Source organism: Castor canadensis, chromosome 7, assembly GCF_047511655.1.
Source record: "Castor canadensis chromosome 7, mCasCan1.hap1v2, whole genome shotgun sequence".
NCBI classification, from domain to species: Eukaryota; Metazoa; Chordata; class Mammalia; order Rodentia; family Castoridae; genus Castor; species Castor canadensis.
This window is the reverse complement of record NC_133392.1, coordinates 145,151,222-145,173,168: the sequence shown is the minus strand read 5'-3', so window position 1 is coordinate 145,173,168 and position 21,947 is coordinate 145,151,222. Positions and strand designations below refer to the sequence as shown.

The 21,947-nt window shown below is 43.5% G+C and overlaps 2 protein-coding genes across 12 annotated transcripts in view; one reads left to right on the top strand and one right to left on the bottom strand.

Moving 5' to 3' along the window:
• Positions 1-17,601, bottom strand: part of Stpg1 (sperm tail PG-rich repeat containing 1) — a 42,018-nt gene extending 24,417 nt beyond the window's left edge. For 5 of the 7 annotated variants that reach the window (XM_074080977.1, XM_074080982.1, XM_074080981.1 and 2 more), the window contains exons 1-3: positions 16,255-17,309; positions 8,329-8,451; positions 3,810-3,931 (exon numbers count right to left, since the gene is read on the bottom strand). In XM_074080977.1, the coding sequence (XP_073937078.1) occupies positions 3,810-3,931; positions 8,329-8,392 (186 nt within the window). In that variant the 5' untranslated portion in view covers positions 8,393-8,451; positions 16,255-17,309. Of the gene's footprint in view, positions 1-3,809; positions 3,932-8,328; positions 8,452-16,254; positions 17,310-17,408 lie in introns of those variants that run through there. The other 2 variants (XM_074080978.1, XM_074080979.1) reach the window with 2 other exon arrangements.
• Positions 17,602-17,702: 101 nt separating this feature from the next.
• Positions 17,703-21,947, top strand: part of Nipal3 (NIPA like domain containing 3) — a 53,098-nt gene continuing 48,853 nt past the window's right edge. For 4 of the 5 annotated variants that reach the window (XM_020155826.2, XM_074080975.1, XM_074080972.1 and 1 more), the window contains exons 1-2: positions 17,703-17,836; positions 20,761-21,084. In XM_020155826.2, the coding sequence (XP_020011415.1) occupies positions 20,983-21,084 (102 nt within the window). In that variant the 5' untranslated portion in view covers positions 17,703-17,836; positions 20,761-20,982. Of the gene's footprint in view, positions 17,837-20,760; positions 21,085-21,947 lie in introns of those variants that run through there. The other variant, XM_074080973.1, reaches the window with a different exon arrangement.

Sequence of the window (21,947 nt, the reverse complement as noted above, 5' to 3'; positions counted from 1 at the left end):
GAGTCTCCAAAGCATCGGTGAAAAGCCATTCTGTCCAGAGAGCAGCTGTGGGCCTTGTTTTCAGGGCCCTCCTCTTTCTTAAATCTGGTTTCAGCATCTTAGCAGCCCCTTGATCCTCCTGAGTGGGATTTGGGTGAAGATTCAGTTCAGCAGACATCAACTGACGCCTGCTGTGTGGTAGGGCCTGGACAAGGGCACAGCCTGTCAGTCACTTACGAGTTCCAGGAAGGGGATGATAGAAGTACAGTGATGCAGGTCAGAGGTGTGGCTCAGCTTGCCTCGCATGCATGAGGGTTCCATCCCCAGTACAATAAAAAAAACTGTGCATAAAGTATGCTTGTGTTCCTGTGGCTTGTGAGAAATGTGGACTTGACTTAGGAACATTCATTTGACCCACTTTTGAGGGGCTTGGGAGGGTCTGGAAAAAAAATAGCAATTGCTGCTATCCTGGAGCCCCAGGGGGTGGTGGGTAAATTGGCACATCACCATCATCATAAGTAAAAGGCAGTTGGGGGTCAGAAGGCTGGTGAGCTGCTCCCACTAGGGGAGATACCAGGGAAGCAGCACCTGGGAACCTGAGCTCCAGCCAGCTGGGTGCATCCTGGCTCTGCCCAGCCCTCTTTTGGTCTTTGGAAAGTGGGGATAGTGGGACTTGGCTCACAGAATTGAGTCTGTAAGTGCCAAGGGCTTTGAGGGGTACCTTGCCTATCATCAGCTCTGGTGTTTGGCATTACCAGACCATTAGGAGCGGGGTAAGAGGGTACCGACTGTTGCCGAGCAGAGTGGAAAGGCAGGGCAGATCCTCCTGTGGTAATGACACACAGCCAAGGGCACACGTGGGGCAATTACCCTGTGTTCATGGTGAGCTCCACATAGTGAGCCTCCTTTTATTTAAATGTCCCTGACAATGAAAGAAGTCCTTCGTCCAGTGTCTTCTCAAGTTACTGAGTGATCTCCACACAATTTAATCACTGGCTTACCATTGGTAGGGTGGGTCATGGAGCTGCGGGAATCGGATGTAGGGTTATGGACCAGTCATTCCTGGCAAAGCCCTGTGCAGTCTAACACCTTTCATTCTGAAGATGGGGAGACAGATACAAAGACACTAAGTGGTGTCCTTAGAGTTATACAGCTTAGGGAACAGTGACCACAATCCAAAATGAAATGGGGACAGAAACAGGCAGGTGGGAAGAAAATGTCCAGCAGGCAACAGGGCTGTCCCCTGTCACACAGAGGCATGTCTCTTCATGAATGCAAAGCTTCCAGCACACTTATAAATGATCATAAAATGTTCAGGAAAATAGACTTCACTTGGAGTAACCCAAGTTGCCAGTTGAGACACTGGGATCTGGGAGGGGTCCAGGTCCCCAGTGGCTGGACCCCTGAAGGGAATGTGAGCTGGCAGGGAGGCCCCAAAGCCTCCTTGCAGTTGGCCTGGGAAGGTGAGTGTGGGTCACGGAGGGCACTGGTTCTCCATGTTCCCCATGCGTTAAGTGGGTCACAGTGCTGAGGCGAGGAGACAGCCCAGGTATGAGATCAGGCCCAGGGTGTACGTGGCTCAAGTTTTAAGAAGGGCGGTGAGGCACAGGAGATTTGAAATCTGCTGTTAATTTGTATTGCCTCACTAAATTATTGGGTGATGTCAAACAAGCTCTTGAATTCTTCAGTGCTCATTTCCCTCAGGAAAAATGAGAATAATGAATGTGGAATAAGGATTTGTTTTCCTGTGTCTATGACTTCAGGAGACCTGAAAAGTTATGTAATACAAATTTTATGTTTCAGATGCGGAAAGTTAAAAGCCTCCCAGCCTGGAGACAGAGTAGAATGCAGGGAACCAGACCTGTGGATCCCACACCCTTTCCATGAAATTCCACACTGCTTTACAAAATGATTTCAGATACTTAGATGAAAGCTTTTCACATTTTCTGACCAAGGCAACCCCAGCAGAACCAAACTTCTGAGCCATTTCTCTCTGTAGTTGATACTGCCTGTTGTTTTGACAGCTGCTACCTTGACTTCTTCAATAGAGAATGTTCTGGAAAAAATGGTATTTTAAATGCCAACTTCCTGTTTCTGGAACTGAGTCTTCAGAACTCCTCACACAGAATGAAGTCTCCATGAAGAGCTCAGGCCTTGCCCTCCCTTGAGCTTGTTCTGTTGGCCAAGGCTCTTTCAGAAACACTCTGACTACCATCAATCAAATTTATGGCATTGCAGGCCACGAAGGCAGGTGTGGCGCCATGTGGAAAGAGTAAGAGGCTTTGCAGTGAGCTAGGCCTGGGTTGAGGTCTAATTCCTTCCACGTTGATTCAGCAAATATTTATTTAGAGCTTCTTGTGTGGTAAAGCCTTTGCTGTGTGACTGTGGGTGGGTCACTTCACTTCCCTAAGCCTCAGTTTTCCTCTTCTGCTAAATTAAGATAATAAACCCTTCCTTTTCCCATTGTTCTGAGTAGAGATGTAATCTAAAAGTGCTTTGACACTTAGTAGAGATTAGTAAATGCTGGCTACTTTTGGTTTTATTGGAAACCGGGCTGCGAGTTCTCTGGAGATGGACCATATATTAGCATTAAATTGGCAAATGGGAGAATGACTAATAGTAAAAACACAGGAACTTAGAGAAAGAAGAGAGAAAATGCCTGGGCAAACATTTATCATCCGTGGAGAAATTTACAAGTAATTAAAAAAATGTGTGTGTACACTATATCCTTTATTGTTTGCTTCTTAGAATCCTAAAATACCAGAAGTAGGGATTTAAACATTCTTCAGTTCTGCATTCTCGCTCATAAAAGAGGAATCATGCTGAGGGTGGAGGGGCTTGCCAAGGCCCCACTATGTCATGCCTCACCTGTGTTCAGAACCTAGATCCACACCCCTCCCCAGTCTCCTCTGTCCAAGTTGTAACTGCGATGCTCACCCTGCCAAAGGAATATATTCTCAAGGTCCTGATTAAATGAATAAAGTAATTTTTTAAAAATTGACTTTAAAGACAACTGCGAATTGCTTCCGCCCCCTGCTGGTGAGAGGGGAGAAGGGCAGGCCCCCAGAAATTCCAAATTAAAGGCCAGCCAGGAACCAACCTGAACTTTCTAGATCAGAGAGGAAAACCCAGGCAGAGATTTAGGGAAGAGTGTGTGAATGCAGGAATATAGAAGTAGTAATAAAACATTATTTAAGGAAGTTTTTTGAAAAAAAAAAAGGCTGGCCTCATCACAAAGATAATTCTAAAATTATTAGATTTTTTTGAAGAAAATCAATTTCCTCTCACTTTGTAAGGATTAAGGTGGGGGATTTTTACCTTCTATTTGATAGACTTTAGAGGATTTTTATACTTTTCTTACTTTTAAATATATTTTTTAAAGGTATTTTTGGCTGCTGGGTATGGTAGTTCAGGCCTGCAATCCCAGCATTCAGGGGGCTGAAGTAGGAGGATTTTATGTTTGGGGCCAGCCTGAGTTATACAGCAAGAACCTATCTCAAAAAAAAAAGTATATTTTGGTTCAGTTCTATGTATTTGACACCACATGTCCAGACATGGTTGCTTCCACCTGTTACACTTTTCAAGCATCTCGTATGTGCAGACCACACCCTGGGTTCCATCCCCAGCACTGAAGTAAAACAAACAAACAAAAAAAAACCTCAAACTGGTTCTTAGGATCCAGGCAGCACACCTGGTTGGAGTGTACTGGTTGGAGGGCTGACACTAGGGGACAACACTGCCCCCTACTGTTCACAGAGAGACACAACAGTCTGTCGGATGAGACTAAAAGCCAGACAGAAAGAAAAGAACTTTTAAGACAACGTGCTTACCTTTTTATAGTAAAATCTCTTGGCTTGACTATTAAATCCTTTTTTCTCTGATTCCAGAATTGCTGGAATTACTTGGAATCTATAAGGAATGGAGGATTGTGTTGGATATGCAGCAGTAAAACCTAAACAACAAAAATAAAGTAACAATCAGCACAAAATAATGAAGCAAAGATGCAGAAAACAAAGAGATGCCTACTAAAGTCTTATTTTCAATGGAGAGGAAGAAAAATTTGCCCTTTGACAAGAGATGAAGTGAAATCAGATTTTCTAAAAGGAATTACCCACTTCCTTTTCTTGCTCTTTTGGTTATGGGGAAGGGGAGTTTCCCTCTCCAGTCTCACACTAGTGAGACAGATGTGGTCACACAAGTACTGAAGCAGACTGTCCCAGGAGAAAAGGGAGGATAGGACAGGAGGACACAGAGCCAGCACCCTCACTCCTCCTGGACTCAAAGTCAGACTCAGCAAAGCACCATGAAGATCCAGAGGGGAGGGGAAGTCCTACAGTGGGGCTGGGTCTTGCTAGTTTAGACTTCCACTTTAAGCAACCGTGGCATCAAGAAGCAGGAGGGGGTTACTTCTAGAAAATCAGGTTTAAATCTTATGTCTGGGTTGGGATGTACAACTCCATGCATATCCCCACTCCCACTCCCACCCCCACCCCCCTCCCCTGCTGCCCTCATCTGGGAAGCCATCTCCGCAGGCAGCATCCATCTGTGGAGCAGGTTGGTTACAAACTCTACCTGTGAGTATAACAGAGCCGGACTCCATTTTTTGCATGTGTGGTGGCCAACAGCTCCTACACCTCACCCCTCCCTCTTCCCCTTCTGCCCCTGACTGGGCAAAGGGACCTGAAGGCCCCTGTGTTCCCTCCTGTGGTAATGACAGCTGGACGTTCAAACCATGCAACCCCTGCTTTCTCTCCAGTACACCTCACTTAACCACAAGGAATGCCCAAGGCAACCTCCTTTTCCTGCTCTTCAAACCATTTTTGGACCAGATTTGGAAAACCTTCTCACATCCTCCTGAGTGTGAGAGTAGCTTCATGGGTCCTGACATCTTCCCCAGATTTTGAGTGGGAACATCCTGACTCTGCTTGCAACCATAAGCCAAATTATCTCAACATCAAGCCTAATCCTCAGAGAGTGGTATAAGACAGCTAGGAGAAAGGAAAGAGGTTCCAGAAGGCAGCATTAGGGCATGGCTCACTTGGAAACCATCGTAAGGACCATTTCTAAGTTTAAAGACCATTTCTGAATTTTAAAAAAACAAAACTCCTTTTTAGAGAGGGAAGCCCAATGCCAATAGAGGTCTCTCAAGGAGTACAAGTAGGAACCAGCTTTCCAGATGAGGAAACTGAGGCTTAGGGGGATTAAGACACTGATCCAAATCACACAGCCACAAGTGGAATGGCTGGGTGTGGCTCTCAGGAACCCAGGCTGTGCCTCCTCTTCCTGAGTTGAGCCCATAGGAAACACTCGATAAACGAATGAAGGAAGTGATGGACAGAAGGCCACTTTAGCCTAATTTGCCTGGGCTGAGGGTGAAGCAAGTACAAGAAGCTGAACACATGTTTAGGTAGGAAACAGGTGGAGAGGTGGATATGTGGCGTATTCATTCCTCTTTCCCTCATTTAAGTAGGTAGATTGTGTGTATTTTTCACTGAAGGGAGTTATCTAACAAATCAAAAAGCAGAAGCAGCTGTATGGCTTTCACTTCTAAATCCTGAGAACAGCTAAGAGGGTTTGCAGAGGAGGCAGTGGAGAGAAGGGGATTAGAAGAGAGGCAAGGCCCCTCCTGAATTGAGAAGGTGACCAAGGCTCTTGCTGCACAGGTGGCCAGTGTCAGAGTAGCCATGACAATAAGCAGAAAACAGGATTTGAAAACACTGTCTGGATAAGTGAACGCCTCGTTCCACCAGAACAGGGCTGAATTTACCCTCCTAACTGGAAAACAAATTTTAATGAGCAAAACATCTGAAACAATGAGGACAGCAGACATGAGGCAAGGAAGAAGGGGACCCCTGAGAGCAGGAAAAGAGGCTGGCATTGAGATTGCCCAGCTTATGGCCAGGGAAAAGCAGGGCAAGGAGGAGTCTAGGGGGAGCCCACCATCTTTCTGAGTTAAAGAAATGGACTGGGAGTCCAGAAAGTTCAGGATGGCCAGAGTCCACAGAGCAGAGAAGAAAAGAGCGCTACATGGAGGATGATGAAATGGGCACCAGCTTCCCCACTCAGTGTACTGAGTAGATTGGTTCATGCAGACGAAAATCCTATCGGGGTTGGGTGAGAAAGGTAAGACCTGGTGAGATCAAACTATTCCCAAGGAATTTAACTGAGAGCAGAAAAAGAGCAAAGCACAAGAGGATGTAGAGAACTAAAATTAGCACCAACCAAGGAACCCTCAAAACTCTATCATCCACAAAAAAGCAACAGATACGCAAAGAAGGAAAACTATAATTGAAAACGAAGACAATAAACGCAATCAAACCCAACTGAGAAATGATACAGACAGTAGAATTGATGAGCGAGAGTACTCATTTCAACATTACGCTACCTAGTCCACGTAGAAGCTGGGGAAAGAACGACTGACCATATTAAGTAGAGGCATAGAAACTATTTTTTAAAAGATTCAGGGCTCATGGAGCGGCTCGTGTTTGAGCACCTGCCTAGCAAAAGTGAAGCCTTGAGTTCAAACCCCAGTATTGCCAAAAAAATTTTTTAAAAAAATCCAAATCAAAGTTGTAGCTGTGAAAAGGAAGATGTCTGAGATTTTAAATACACTAGACAAGACTGACAGCAGATTAGATGCTACAGGAAAAAAATGAATGACCTTGAAGATACATACATGGAAACTACTGAAAATATAACAGAGAAGAAACTGAAAAATACAGAGCAAAGTGAAGCCTGATATACAGGTAATCAGACCCTCCGAAAAGGAAATTTGGTTGTCCATCAGTATTCACCAAGGAGATTGTTCCAGGACTCCCTGGATACAAAAATCTTTGGGTTCCCAAGTCCCTTATATAAAATGGTAGCTGGGCACTAGCAGCACACCTGTCATCCCAGCTACTTGGGAGGCTGAGATCTAGAGGACCAAGGTTCCAGGCCAGCCTGGGCAAAAATGTCAGTGAGACCCCATCTCAATGGAAAAAAGCTGAACATGGTGGTATATGTCTGTCATCCTAGCCACAACAGGAAACATAAGTAGGAGGATCATAGACCAGGCTGGACTGGGCAAAAAAATATGACCCTATCTCCAAAATAACCAGAGCAAAAATGGTGGGAGGCATGACTCAAGCAGTGAAGTTCCTGCCTCATGAACCTGAAGCCCTAAGTACAAACCCCAGTACCACCCAAAACAAAAAAAAGGTATAGTATTTACCTGCAACCTACACACATCCTTCAAGTCATCTCCAGATCACTTGGAATGCCTAACACAATGTAAATGCTTCTGACACCGCACTGGTTAGGGAATGATGACAAGAGAAAAAGTCTACATGTTCAATAGGGGCACATTATCTTCCGAACTTCTTTTGAGCCCTAGTTGGGTGACTCTTCAGGTACAGATCCTGCAGATCTAGAGGGCAGGCTGTACGGGGAGAGGAGAGCTAGAAAAAAATACTTCAAGGAAAACGTGGTTGAAATTTTTCCACATTTGCTAAAAAACCACAGGCTCATAGATTTAAGAAAGTCAATGAACGTCAAGCCAACAAACATGAAGAATGAAGGCACGTTACAATCAAACTTTTTTAAAGTGATAGAAAACCTTAAAATCAGGCAGTAAAAAACACGTTACATGCAAAGACTCAACTATGACAAGAATGACAGCAGGTTACTGTTGGAAACATCTTTAAGGTAATGAAGGAAAAAAAATCTGTCACCCTAGAAACCTGTACCAGTAAAATCATTTTCAAAAACAAAAGCAGAATAAAACAAATTTAATGTATAATAATTGAGAAAGAATTAATCAAGGGCAAACTGTGGACCGACAGGAAATATTAAAGGAGTTCCCTCAGGCAGAAAAAAATGGTACCAGATGGAAATCTGGTATCTAAAGGAATGAAGAGCTCTGGAAATATTTGGGTACATATAAAATGTGAAATTATGAATATAAGTTGATAAATTTGAATACAAACACAAAATGTACATCACTTTAAAAATAATTGACTATTAAAAGCAAAAATAAAAAATGTGTTGTGGCCCTTTAACAAACAGACTTTAACTACAACTTATGCAGAAGTAAGCTCAAAGAATGGGGGCTGCGGTCAGAACTTGTGTCTAGGGAATAAAGAAGGTAAGATGTCTTCATTTAAAATTGAGGGCTGTGATTCTTGCCAAATACGTGGAAACAACCAGTCTGCTTTTCCCTCTCATCCTTTCCTGGGGTGGCAGGGCCTAAGGCAATCCCTGGTAGGCCCCAAGGATGGCCTTGCGGACACAAGCCAGGACTCCCTGCGTTCACACTCTCAGTACCAGGGGAACATGCCAGGAGCGCCCTCCTTCCAGCAGGGACCCAACCTTTCTGTATGGCGCCTCTGGGGTGTTTGGCACGGCGTTCATTTTTCCGAGTGGAGCTGTCCATGTCAGCAAAGTTCTATCATTTGTTTCAGGAACATTTCTGCTACGTGTTCTTCCAAGCACATGAAACAGCAAGGCACTGTGTCTTCAGGAGATATCTCACACTGCGGTTACTGTGGTTATTTTGTGGGGAAAGGCTGACAGCCACCAAATTCTGTGACCATGCCACCACCCTCAGCCCCAGGTCCCAAGCACACAGTGCTACCTGCAGTAAAAACTGCAAGAGTCCCTTGTGGCTGTTGCTTACAGAGTTACTGAAGCTTTGAATTTTATTTTCATTTTGTAAATTTAGCTTTACTGAGATAGAATTTACATACAATAAAATCCATCAGAGTTAAGTGGACAATTCTATGTTTTGCAAATGTTTGCGATTGTGTTAGATACAATATTTTGCACTTAATCTCAATGCACAGGTTTTCCTAAATTGAGACCTAGGTATTTCATATTTTTATGTCATAAGAATGGAATTTTACAAAAATTCAATTTCTAATTGCTTATTGCTGGAATACAGAAATAAAAGTGATTTGCATATACTGACTTTATATTCTGCAACCATGCTAAACTCATTTCTTAGTTCTAATTTTTTTTGCAGATTAGGAATTTATACATATATAATATATATACATATATATAATATGTATGTGTAAATAAAGAGTTTTCTTTCTTCTCCTTCAATTTGTAAACCTGTTTTTTTTTTCTTGTAATATTGCAGTGGATGGAGCATCTAGTACAATAGTGAATGAAATGGTGATAGTGGCTATCTTTATCTTCTTACTGGCTTGAGTAGGAAGGCATTCAGTCTATCAACATTAAATAAGTTTGGCCAGTGTATTGATCTTTTCAAATGAAAACAGCATTTTTCATGTGGTTTCATTCATTTTTCTCTATTTTGTTTTCTGTCTTATTGACTTCTTATCTCCTTTCTCATTTGGATTTCAATTGCTCTTCTTTTGCTAGTATTTTTGATGGAAGTTTAAGCCTCTAAACTTAGATTTTTCTTGTTTCATAGTATAAATAAGAAAATTATGTCTGTAATCCAAGCTACTCAGGAGATGGAGAGCAGAAGGATCAAGGTCTGTGACCAGTGTGGGTAAAAAATCACGAAACCCTACTTGAAAAATAATTAAGGCAAAAAGGGTTGGAGGTATAGCTCAAGTGGTAGAGCACCTGGCCAGCAAGCGTGAGGCCCCCAGTACTGCAAAAAAAATAAAATAAAATAAAAGTAAGAAAATGTTTAATGTTTTAAATGTTTAAATACTGTTTTAATGACATCTCATATATTTTGATGTTTTCACTTTTCTTTCAATCTAAAATAGCTTTCACTTTCACTTGTAATTTCTTTTTGAAATTTGGAAGTCTACTATTTAATTTCTGAGTACTCAGGAGGATTTTCCAGATAGCTTCCTGTTAATTGATTTCAGGTTTTTTCTTATGTTATTGGATGGCATTTTTTATAAATGTCAAGTAAGTCAAATTGGGTAATAGTACTATTCAAGTCTTTTACATCCTTACCAATTTATTTCTGTTTATTTATTTTGTCAATACAGAGAGAGATTTATATGTGAATTTATTTCTCTTTTAAGTTTCGTCAAGCTTTTTTTATGCGTGTAAGTCATTTTAAGGTTTTGTCAGCTTTTGTTCCATGTATACTGAAGCACTGTTGATAGGTGTATGCACATTTATGATTCTTATGATTTTTGGCAAGATGACCCCTTTATTATTAATGAAATACCCCTCTCTATCCCTGGCAATATTCCTTGTTCTGAAGTCTATTTTTTCTGATAATTGATATAGCCACTCCAGCCTTCTTTTTTATGGTACTGGGGCTTGAACTCAGGACCTTCACCTTGAGCCACTCCACCAGCCCTTTTCTGTGAAAGGTTTTTTGAGATAGGGTCTTGCAAACTATTTAGCCAGGGCTGGCTTCAAACTGTGATCCTTCTGATCTCTGCCTCCTGAGTAGGTAGGATTACAGGTGTGAGCCACTGGCACCAGCATCCAACCTTTTTTTTTTTTTTTTCCTTTTACTATTAACACTACACCTTTTCCTCCCCTTTTATTTTGAGACAGCTGTATCTTTTTATTTATTTATTTATTTATTTATATTCAAATGTGCATACAATGTTTGGGTCATTTCTCCCCCCTCCCCCCACCCCCCTGTATTGTCTCTTTTTTATCCAATTAATTTTAAGCTTTTCTGTTTATCACTTATTCAGAAACCTAATCCTTTCCAACTTTTTATTGTGTAAAATACGCAAGCATAAAAATTAACATCTTCACCTTTTTTATTTTTTAGATTTTTAAAATTATTTTAATTATTCAATATTTCTAAGTGTACAATTCAGCAGAACTCAATACATTCACAGTGTTCTGCAACTATCAACACCATTTATCTCTATAAATCTTTCCATCTTGCAAAACTGAAACTACACCCATTGAACAATATGGTATTTTCTACAATAAGTTATGTCCTCCATGTTTCTCCACCCACCCACCCCAGCCCCTGGCAACACCATGCTACCTTCTATTTCTGTGATGCTTTGGCACAATTTAATGTTTGGGATTTGACTTCCTGGATCTGTGGGTTTATAGCTTTCATCAAATTTGGAAAATATTCAGTATTATTTTTCAAATATTTTCTCTACCTTTTCCTGGGGTACAGTTATATGTACATTAGATCACCTGATATTTTCCTCAAGGCAACTTTTGACTTTTTCATCAGTGCTTCGTTTAGTTAGCCTATGTTGTTATGTCTCCAGGCTCACTAATTTTCCATAGTGTCTGATCTGATGTGAGTCCCATCAATTGTATTTTTATTTTAATGAATGCATTTTTCCTTCCTACAATCTGCATTAGAGTCCTTTAAAAAATTCCCACTTCTAGCCTTCTGAGATTCATGCTTTCCATCCCCGAGCATATGTGTGAGAGTTATAGTTGCTGTTTTAAGATCCTTTCTGTCATTTGAGACTGCTCTCTTGATTGATTATTCTTTTGGATAAACGTCACATTTTCCTGTAGCTTTTTGTATTGGACACTAGACATTATGAAATTTACATTCTTGAGTGCTGTCAAACTTTGAAAGATGCAGAGCAACTTTTATTCTGAGACTAGGTTTCTTTCTGGCGGTACTGGTATTTGAATTTAGGAACTCATGCTTGCCAGGCAGGTGCTCTACTGCACTCCAGCCTCTTTTGCTTTTTGTTATTTTTCAGGTAGGGTCTCTCATTTTTTTGCTTGGGCTGGCCTGGACCTTGATCCTCCTAATTTCTGGCTCCTGAGTAGCTGGGATTACAGGGATGAGCACTGGCATCCAGCCTCTGGGAATAACTCATTCCCACTACTGAGGCTGGCACTTCCGTGCACTCCACCCCACCCCTGTCTAACACAGTCTCTTCGTTCTGGCTTATGGGAACATGAAATATTACCAGTTCTGTGTAACCCCAGAAAGCAGTAGGCTTAGTTTCTTCTCGTACATGGGCAGATCACGATTTATCAAAGACTTGACGAGACCTCTCTTCAAATTCCTCAACTTCTTCTGGGCAGCTCCCTTCTCTGGTATTCTAGATCACAAGTTCTAGATTCTTTGGCCTCCATGAACTCCCTGATCTCTGTCTCTGTGGGTTAGTTGGCTTTCTATCACTGTGACAATATCTGAAAGATTAATTTTGGCTCACATTTTCAGAGGTTTCATTCAGTCTGTGGTCACTTGTGTGTCAGCACAGTCTATCATGGCAGGAGCACATGGTGGAGGAGGCTACTCATCTCACAGTAGTCAGAAGCAAAGAGAAACAGGAAGGAGGTAGGATCCCAGTGGGGACCCTACAAGGATCACTTCCCCAGTGAGCTAATGTCCTCTCACTAAGTGCCCCACCTTCTAAAGGTTCCACCACCTCTCAAATAGGGCCACAGACTGGGGACCAAGCCTTCAATACCTGGGCCTTTGGGAGACATTTAAGACACAAACTATAGCACTCCTCAACTCAGAAATACAGAATTTGACTCAATTCTCCTCCTCCCTGCAATGTGGTCTGGAAGCTTCCCCCAGAACTGATTGGGGGGGAGTAACTGTAGGACTCAACTTGGTTTTTCCCCCCAGGGATTGCAGTGCTGCACTGGCTGGTGTCCAGTATCTAAAAGAGTTGTTTAACATATTTTTCTATTCTTTAGTTGTCAACAGCACAAGCACAGTTTTATTTCCATAGCAATTAATTTGTCATGAGCAGATTTGGGGTTACTTTGGCCCACTTCTTCCCTGAGGAACTTACAGCATTTATAAATACTAATGAATAAAGGATTGAATAAAGGATTTTATGCCCTGATAGACCTTTCCCCCTTCAGTATTTGTTCCTTCCTTTATTCTGTCACCCTGACAGCAAAAATTCTCAACCTTTCCTTTATAATCTAGACTAAAATTTTAATATTTAGTAGAATCTTTGGCAAGACCTTCCAAGAAATCAAGAGATTAGGACTAGTGGAGTGGCTCAAGCAGTAGGAGCACCTGCCTAGCAAACATGAGGCCCTGAGTTCAAGCCCCAGTGCCACTAAAAACAAATAAATAAATAAAAGATTTAAATCACCACTCCAGAATAACAGGGTCCTTAAGTGTCTACAAAAGGAGCCATTAGTCACTTGCTCCCTTCAGTGCTGTGTTGGTGTTTTAGTAAGAGTCACCCACTCCCTTTCCCTCAATAAAGCTGTTACTTTTTAAATGTTCTAACATTCTAGAACTATAGGTGATTAAAAAAAAAAATTAAGCTTCTCATGCTGGGAATGTAGCTCAGTGGTAGAGCACTTGCCTATCATGTGCAAGGCCCTGGGTTCAACCCTCAGAACTAAAAAAAAAAAGTTTCTCATTATAATAATAATGTATGCAAATTGTCAAAATTTTAGAAAATATAAGAAACAAACTTTTAAACAATCCATAATCCTGCACCAAAAAATAACACCTTAAGCATGACTTCCCGTCTTCTACTGCATATCTGTGAAGTCGAGAAGAGAGCAGGTGAAGCCAAGGTATGAATGGAGGACGGCCCAGGTGTACCTGACTGTGCACTCACTTGGACACCTCTGAGCTCAAACCCTAGTAGCACACATACGCACACACACACAGAGAGTAGTGTAGACACACCATCTTCCTAATCAATATCATATGTTTAAGCAATTCCCAGGTGGGGGCCAGTGCAACAGTGAAGAGCATCCAGTTCTAGATTCAAGGTTATGCCTGTGAACTAGCTCTGATTTGGGTGAGTCCTTTAAACTCTTGGGCTCATTTCTTCCTCCATAAACTGGAAATGATAAGTAACTTCCACTCAGGATACTTGTAGGATCAACACGGTGATCCACATGAAGTAGTTCATGCTGCCTGGCCCGCAGGAAGCTTTTATTAATATTGGATATTTTTTTTGCAGCACTGGGGTTTGAACTCAGGACTTCACACTTGCTAGGCAGGTGCATTTACCACTTGAGCCACTCCATCAGCTCTTAATATTAGATTTTAATATGCACACAGATATTATATTAATGACTTAAAATTATAGCTATCACTTATTGAGCCTGTGTAGTCCTAAATGTCTTATATAGAATACTTCATGCTATCCTTATCCTAAGTCAGTGAAGTATTTTTCTAAATGAGACAGCTGAAGTTTAGACAGAGGGGATAGGTGACTCACCCAAGGTCACATCAGAAGGTGGAACAGGGCTTTGAACCCAGGAAGTTGGGCTACTGCTTACTCTTAACCTCTGTGAAAACCTCTGATGGAGCATATGAAAGTGTCAACGTGCTAAATTTTGATATTTGCCACCCATGAGTGGGTGGTTGGTTTTCAAAAGCTAGGATATTGCATACAGTTTTCAAAATATAAAGCAAATGTTTGAGACTGTATTGAGTTTTCATAGAATGCTAAAGTTCCCCAAAATACAGTTTAGAATTTCTGAGGCAGTTCACTGTTGGGCAGTTGTAATTGCTAGAAAGTTCTTTCATGAACAAAAGTTGATCCTCTCTCCTTTTTTCCACCCATCCTAATTCTAACCCTTGAAACCAACTCCAAATAAGTCTAACTCTTCTCCTGTATTGGTGATTTTCAAAATTTTAAGCCACAGTTCAGTTTTTTGCAAAATGTTTGTGTACACGTGTGTTGAGACACAATAGAAAACCCATCTCTTGGCCAGGTGTGGTGGCTCATGTCTGTAATCCCAGCCACTCAAGAGGTAAAGATTGGGAGGATTGTGGTTTGAGGCTGGCCCTAAGGGAAAAAGTTATTAAGACTCCATCTCGTATAGCTATCCTAATCTCAACCAGCAAAACCCCTTGTTCCTTCCTATTATTACTTATACTCTCTCTACAACAAAATTAGAGATAAGGGCAAAATAGTTTCTGCTGGGTATTGAGGGGGGGAGCGGGAGGGGGTGGAGTGGGTGGTAAGGGAGGGGGTGGGGGCAGGGGGGAGAAATAAACCAAGCCTTGTATGCACATATGAATAATAAAAGAAAAATGAAAAAAAAAAAAAGACTCCATCTCAACAAACAAGGCATGTGTGTCACTGCATACCTGTGATGTCAGCTGTATGAGAGGCTTAGGTAGGATGATCAAGGTCTGAAGCCAGCCTTAGGCAAAAATGGGAGATCCTTTCCAAAAATAACTAAAGCAAAAAAAAAAAAAAAAGAGAGAGAGAGAGAGAAAGTGGGGGCATTGCTCAAGTGGTAGAGTACCTACCCTGAGTTCAAACCCCAGTACTGCCATATATAGAGAGATATAGATAAGATATACAGATATAGATATAGATATATCCATATATACCTTTCTTACCATAAGTCATGGTAAAAATGTTTGAAAGCCACTGTTTTATATAACTGTTCTTTTTGGAGGCAGTTGTCATATCCCACCACTTAAAGACCTATCCTGTTCTCCACATGGAACCTCTTTGGCTTCTGCAATTATCTCCCACCTCGTAGCCTGGAGTTTCCTTCTCCTCACTACACCAAATAGTGTCCTCTGGTCTTGTCACCAGTTTCATCTAGGTCTCTACTCAAACCACAGGTTTTAGTAATGACCACCCTCTCTTAAGAAATATCACTCCATCTATCTCTAGTACCTTACCCTGCATTATTTTTTGAAAGCACTTCCCCCTACCTAACATCATTTCCCGTAGTTATTACTTTATCTATGATCTTCCCAGAGATAGATCCTAAAGCATTTAATTTATATGACTCCAAAACCATTATTATATAGGCTAGAGTATTGCCATATATCATACATTTATACTAGAATATGCTCATCTACCTTAAGCATTTGTACATATTACTGTACAGTATATACTAAACCAGATACACTATTACTTTATGTGGAATTTGCATAAGTAGTTTTGACTACAAGTGATTTTTATTGATTTAGTTATAATGCTATCAAGCATCTTGGAAGCATTTCCTAGTTTTCAAAGCATTCTCGGGTAAATAACCCACTGCGTATTTTTCTTTCAGAGAAAGCATGTCAGACTGCTGGAAGGCCAGACACCCGAGAGTCCAGTCTCACCCTTTCATTTCACAGATGGGCAAATCGAGGCCCAGACACAGAACACTTTTGCTGAGGGAGGCCCAATGAGCTGGATGGACCTGGGATTGGAGCTCAGCTCTTGGTGGCCCCCCACTGCAAGGCCCTAGAACCCCAAAGGCAAAGGCTGCGGCAGGGGGAGTCAGATGCCCAGGCCATCACAAGGCCTCGGTGGAGACGGCACGACGTGGTTATTATCACTTGTCAGGTGGTGACGCTGAGGACATTCCCCCCGCCCCGTCCCCCCACATCTCCCCAGCAAGGGGCACCTTCCTGCCCTCGGGGATCCCACCCAGCTAGGCACGGGATTCCGCACGCACCCGGAGGTCCCAGCAGGCGTCCCATGGGGTGCACTGTGGCCTTCTCCTCACGACCTCAGGGACCGGCCCCCAACCGGAGCTGGCTCCTACCTAGTCTGTTGGGGGCTCAAAGTGACGGATCCAACCTGCCTGTTGCTGTGGCAACTTCAGGCCGAACATTCGGGAGTCCACCAGCGCCGCTAGCCAATAGTGTCCTGTTTCTTTAGCGTGAAAAGTTATTGACCAATCATTAGAGCCCTTTCAAAATCCGCAGGGAAACGACCAGAATTGTAGGGTTCGGGTTAATTACTCTAGGAGGTGTTTTACCTAGATCACTCCTCAAAAAAAAAAATTGGGGTAAACTAAAAGCTTTAGAATTTTGCTCACTCAAAAATCCTACTTCAAGGAATAAACCTAAGAGAATTAACAGTCATCCAAACCCCGTCTATGGGAGCAAAAAGGATTGGATAAGCAGTATTTCAAGAGCCCTCCTCGCACATTTCAGAGCAATCACAGTGCTCTTGTCACCCCCTGTTTACGCCGCCAAAGGCTCCCTTCAAATTTAGGACGAAATCCGAACATCTTACTATAAACTCTCCCTGGTGCGTTCCTCTGATCGCAGTTCCTACCACCCACGCCCCAAATACTTCGCGCCAGCCCCGCCGGCCCTCGGGCAGTCCCTACAATATGCCAAGTCCTTCGTCTCTCAAGTGATCCCTCCCTGCTCCACATCTGAACCCATAATCGCTATTCCTCGGCGTTGATGCCTCTCCAAATGCCATTTCTTCGCCTGCAAAACGGGCATGATGTCAATGTCTCACTCAGAGGCTGCTGTGAGGATCGCAACCGAAAAGCGTGTGCACGAAGATGTATGTGATGAAAGCTTCTCGCCTTCTGTAAAACTCCGTGCATACGTTAATTATTACAGCTGTCAGCAGTCAGGTGTTCGGTCCTCAGTACTGCTGAGCTGCGGACATACTGGGAGGGTTGGTATCGAGCACAGCCAACAGGTGGGACAGGGGGACAGGAAAGGACAGGTGCGAGGGGGGGAGCTGGGTCTTGAAGGACGTTTGGGATTTGAATACCTGGTGGGAACGTGGAGTACGGAAACGGCACTAGCACAGCCCTTGCAGGAGGCTGTGAGGATAAGAAGGGAAGACACCTGTCAGGCCCACCTGTCGGGCAGGTTGAGGTGAGCGATCACCTGAGTTCATCCCGACAACTGGAAAAGGCCGGAGCAGGGATGCGCCAACGTTCTTCCTGTGGCCGCTAGAGGGGACCACTCGAGGTGGACGCCAGGCTACGGTATGCGCTCCCAGGTGACTGCCTTGCGCTTCAAGCAAGCTTCCTGGCACACCCAATATCGCAGGATATCCCGCCCATCCCCTCCTGGCAGCCACTCGGCTGCGCGAACTCCCCGCCATCTTTTGACTGGCGGAAGGTTAGGCCAATCAAATCTCGACCTTGGAAAGCAAAACACTGCTGCACCCTGGCAGCTCTGAGTTGGGAAGGAATCAAGGAGGCTGTGCCTCCGGGTTGCTCAAAGAGTCCAAGTCTTTTCTCAGAACCCTCTGATAGGTGGACCTAAGAGGAAACGCCGCCGGTGAGTCATGGTTAAGACGGGGAAAAGGGGACTTGAATCCAGCCTTAGAGTTTCAGGAAAAGCAATGCATTTGTAATCATCTAATGCCCCCCCACCCCAAATTGCTGCCGGCAGCCTTGTCAGTTTGGGTCCTGTCGCCTCAGAATTAATGAAGGGGAGAAGCGAGGAGAGAAGACAGAGGCTTGCCTTAAGAAAGGTGATGCCGGGCTTTACCAAATCAAGAAGTGAAAGGCAGAGCCTGCCAAAAACGAGTCCTCCACACGCCGGCTCTGGGCTGAAGGGAGGCATGGCTGGCTGCTGGAACTGAGGTGCTCTTTCCCCAAGTCTCAGAGTTCCCAGCTTAATGAGAGGGAACCGAAGAGGGTAACCCCTTAGGCAGCCAAAATCCGGGAAAGGGGAAGCTTGGCGTGTAACTGACACTCACCAGCCAGAAGCTGAATCGTCAGGTGGTGGGAAAGATGGTGTTTTATTTATGTGTTCAGCCAGAGCCAATTTCTAAACACGTCCTTCTCTTAGCTGCCACAAGCCAAGGTTCTTTCCTCTGTAAAACCTGCTCTGTGGGGACTGGCGAAATAATTAATTGAGAAAAGGGCTGGGGGCGGGGAGGTGGAAGCAAGTTGCACCTTTCAAATTGGCTTCCCTTTTCTGGGTCATGACCATGATCTGGAACTGGCAACACAAAGTTGGCTGCTTGCTTCTTGGACATACATGTTAGTTCTGGAAAAGTGCTTTGAAACCAGGAAAAGAGAGTGAGCAGGCAGCGTGTGAGCCTTATAAGGGAGCACAGCTTGCAAAGAGTTCCACTGAGGCCTGCAGTCCAAACTTCTCCCCAGCCCAGGGAGAGCTGCCTCTGTCTTTCTAGGAGATGCATCAGAGAGTAGGGGCTCCTGAGTTAGAGAAGGAAGCTGCTGTTTAAAAGCCAACTAAACGAAGGCAAACAAAAACAAAACTAGAAAACCAGCTGGCCTCAAGGAGGTTGGGAGGCCTGGATTCCTGCCACCCCCTTAGCAGGTCCTGTAGGCCTACTTTGCTTTCACTCACATCCTGTGAGTGGAGCTGGTCGTTACCTTTGTTGTCATTCCAGAGTTGTGGTTGATTAGGTCTGAGTAAGGCAAAATCAGAAGTGACCACAGCTCCCGAGTGCTCAACAGGCCTACATTTAGTAAGTAGTGCAGGTGTCCAAGAGTCACTTTCCTAGACTCTGTGCTAGAACTCAGGTGGGAGTAAGTGAACAGGGAATTCAGTAAACATCCTGCTGGAATCTTCAAGACAGTACAGCTTCAACTCTAGCTTGGACTTCTCAGAGGTAGAGCTTTGAACCACTCTTCCTTTCTAAGACTGACATTATATTCAAAATGCCAAGACAGGGCTACCGAAATTTAACACAATTGCACTTTTCATATGCACATTAAAGTCTACTGAAAAACAATTATGCATTCCCCCAAATTTTGCAAACCCATCTTCATAGGGTTGCACAAGTAAGAAAGTTGGGCTGGCAGAGTGGCTGAAGCGGTAGAGCACCTGCCTACCAAGCGTGAGGCCCTGAGTTCAAGCCCCAGTGCCACCCCAAAAAATTAAACAAGTAGGAAAGGTATGGAATGTGAGTTATATATGTGAGTATATTCATGTACAAATACTGTCTCAACTGAAGACAGCAATAATTTAATTACAAGGCTGAGACCTAAGTCAAATGGTCCTTATGGTTGCTCCTGTACCAAACCTGCACCTATGTCTTCTGGGTGCTGAACGTGTTGTTTGCCTATTACTTAAGCTGTGCGAGTCACACAAGGAACTAGAATTCCTCCGCCTAGAGCAAGATGGCAGAAGGAAGGAAAAGCTATGGGATAAGCAGCTTTCTGAAGCCTAGGGCATGGCAGAGAATGTGTCTGTTGAGATGTCTGTGAGCACTCAGTAACTTTCTTGGATGGATGCATGAGAGAATATGCCCCAGTAAATTCAGTGATTAAACTGGTGAGAATAAGTTACAGTAGTAACAGCTGACACTCATTGACCATTTGCTGTGCATGCATTTTACACTGCTTGTTTCATCAAATTCTCACAACTGCCCTGTGGGACAGGAACATCAAGTATAAGAAGACTTCAAAGAAACCTTTAGTGCTATGGTAGGTCTCGGTCATGAACACTAGGAGCAAATTTTCTGTTTCTTCTCTGGGAGAAATGTTTGAGAAACACTGAAAATGTCAGTCCAATGAAATTAACTGGGATGATTGCTGTTGCATCCATCATGAGGTCATATGAGTCTTTAAGAGGCAAAGCAATCTGGTCACACAGATCTTCCACCTCCCAGTGCAATTTCACCTCATCTGTGCCAGGCTGACCTGGGAGCAGGCGGGTTCTTCCATCTGCCATAGAGATAGCTTTTCCTCTCATTCATTCCCTCCTAAAAAAGATGGTTCTTTTTTTCTTTTTAGTTTCAGATAGGGTCTTGCTATGTAGCCCAGGCTGTCCTTGCACTCTGAATCCTACTGCTTGTTCCTCCTGAGTGCTGGAATTACCATGCCCAGTGATGGTTCACTTTCGATGGTCATATGATTTTTGTTTTGTTTGAGACCTGGAGAAGAGCCTATGGAAAAAAAGGAGGATTTAGGGCTGGAGGCTTGGCTTAAGCAGTAGAGTGCCCAAGTGCAAAGCCCTGAGTTCAAACTCCAGTACTGCCAAAAAAAAAAAAGAGGGTTTTAATTAGAAGAAAGGCAAGGGAGGAGGAGAGGAAAGTGGGTATCTAAGGGCTGGGGGGAAACTTTTGCAGTAGACAGTGATCTCTTTATTAAGGGGATACAGGCATGATGTAATGTCCTAAATGGCCTCCCTTCTCATGGCCAGGTGGCTTTGTACTCATCCTTCTCTCAGGTCACAAAGCCAGGCTGTGTTTCATGCATTATTAATACTCCTCTCCACCCCCACAGCACAGCAAGAATCAGGAGACACTGTGCCTGTGCCTGGAAGATACTGGGAAGTCAACTCTTCTCCAAGAAGCTGAGAAGGCTGTAAGTCAGCTAAAGAAGCCTCAGGTACCATCGGTGTGAAGGAAGGAGGTGAACACCAGGACAGATGGCTGCTGACTTGGGCCCCGCTTAGCAGCAGCTCCAGCTCCAATCAGACCAGGCAGGATGCACCTATAAACCATAATGGATGGAGCCCAGGGCACAGGTCTGCGGCTGCAGCAGCTGCCACCCACCAGCAGTGCCACCCCAGTGAGCGGGAGCATCGAGAGCTCCTTCTCCTACAAGGCAAGTGCTCTCTTTTGCTTTTGGAAATTTGTCTTTTTCTCACCAGAAAGCAGCACAGCACAACCCTGGCTGACAGAGGCGTCCAGGGTCTATGCCTGTTGCTGGCAGAAACAGGAAGGCTCTCCACGTACACAGGGCAATGGGAAATCAAGAAAAGTGCTCCTTAACACAGAAAATAGGGAGAGAGAGAAACATCTTCCAAGTGGGTTTAAGAAAAAGGAATGCATGCCCACCAGAATATTTGATTTTTTTAAGTCTGCATTATTTGAAGACAATCTCTGTTCAATGCTGTATTCTGTATCCTTCTTGTCTTTTTCTGGTATTACAGATTTGAGGCAACACTGCATGCATGGAAGGTTTTGGATCTTGGTTGGTTCACTTAACCTAATTTGTGGAACATTTCCCCATGTCATTGAGAGTGATTGAAAGTCTGCTTTTTGAATGATTGCCCAAAATCTATTGGTCTGCTGTATGAGGTTTGCATGACAGATCCCCTGTTGTTGGATGCTCAGGTTGTTTGTAATTTGGGGTGACTCTAAGCAGTGAGCATGCTGGTGTGCAAATCTTTGTGCTCATCTCTGATTATTTCCTTAGATGTATTCATACAGGCGTGATGAACAGGTCAAGGGGAATGAGCCTTTTTTAAAATCAGGGGTTTCTTGGTTTTTGTTTTCTTGTGGTATTGAGGATCAATCCCAGGGCTTTGTACATACTGGGCAAGCACTTTACCACTGTGCTACATTCCAAGCCCTTAAAATAAGGTGTTTTAATATCAAATTTATATGTTTCTAAACACCTGTCAATGCAGAATCTGAAGACTTGGAAGTATTTGTAATCTTTTCTTGTTTTTTTCTGTATCAATC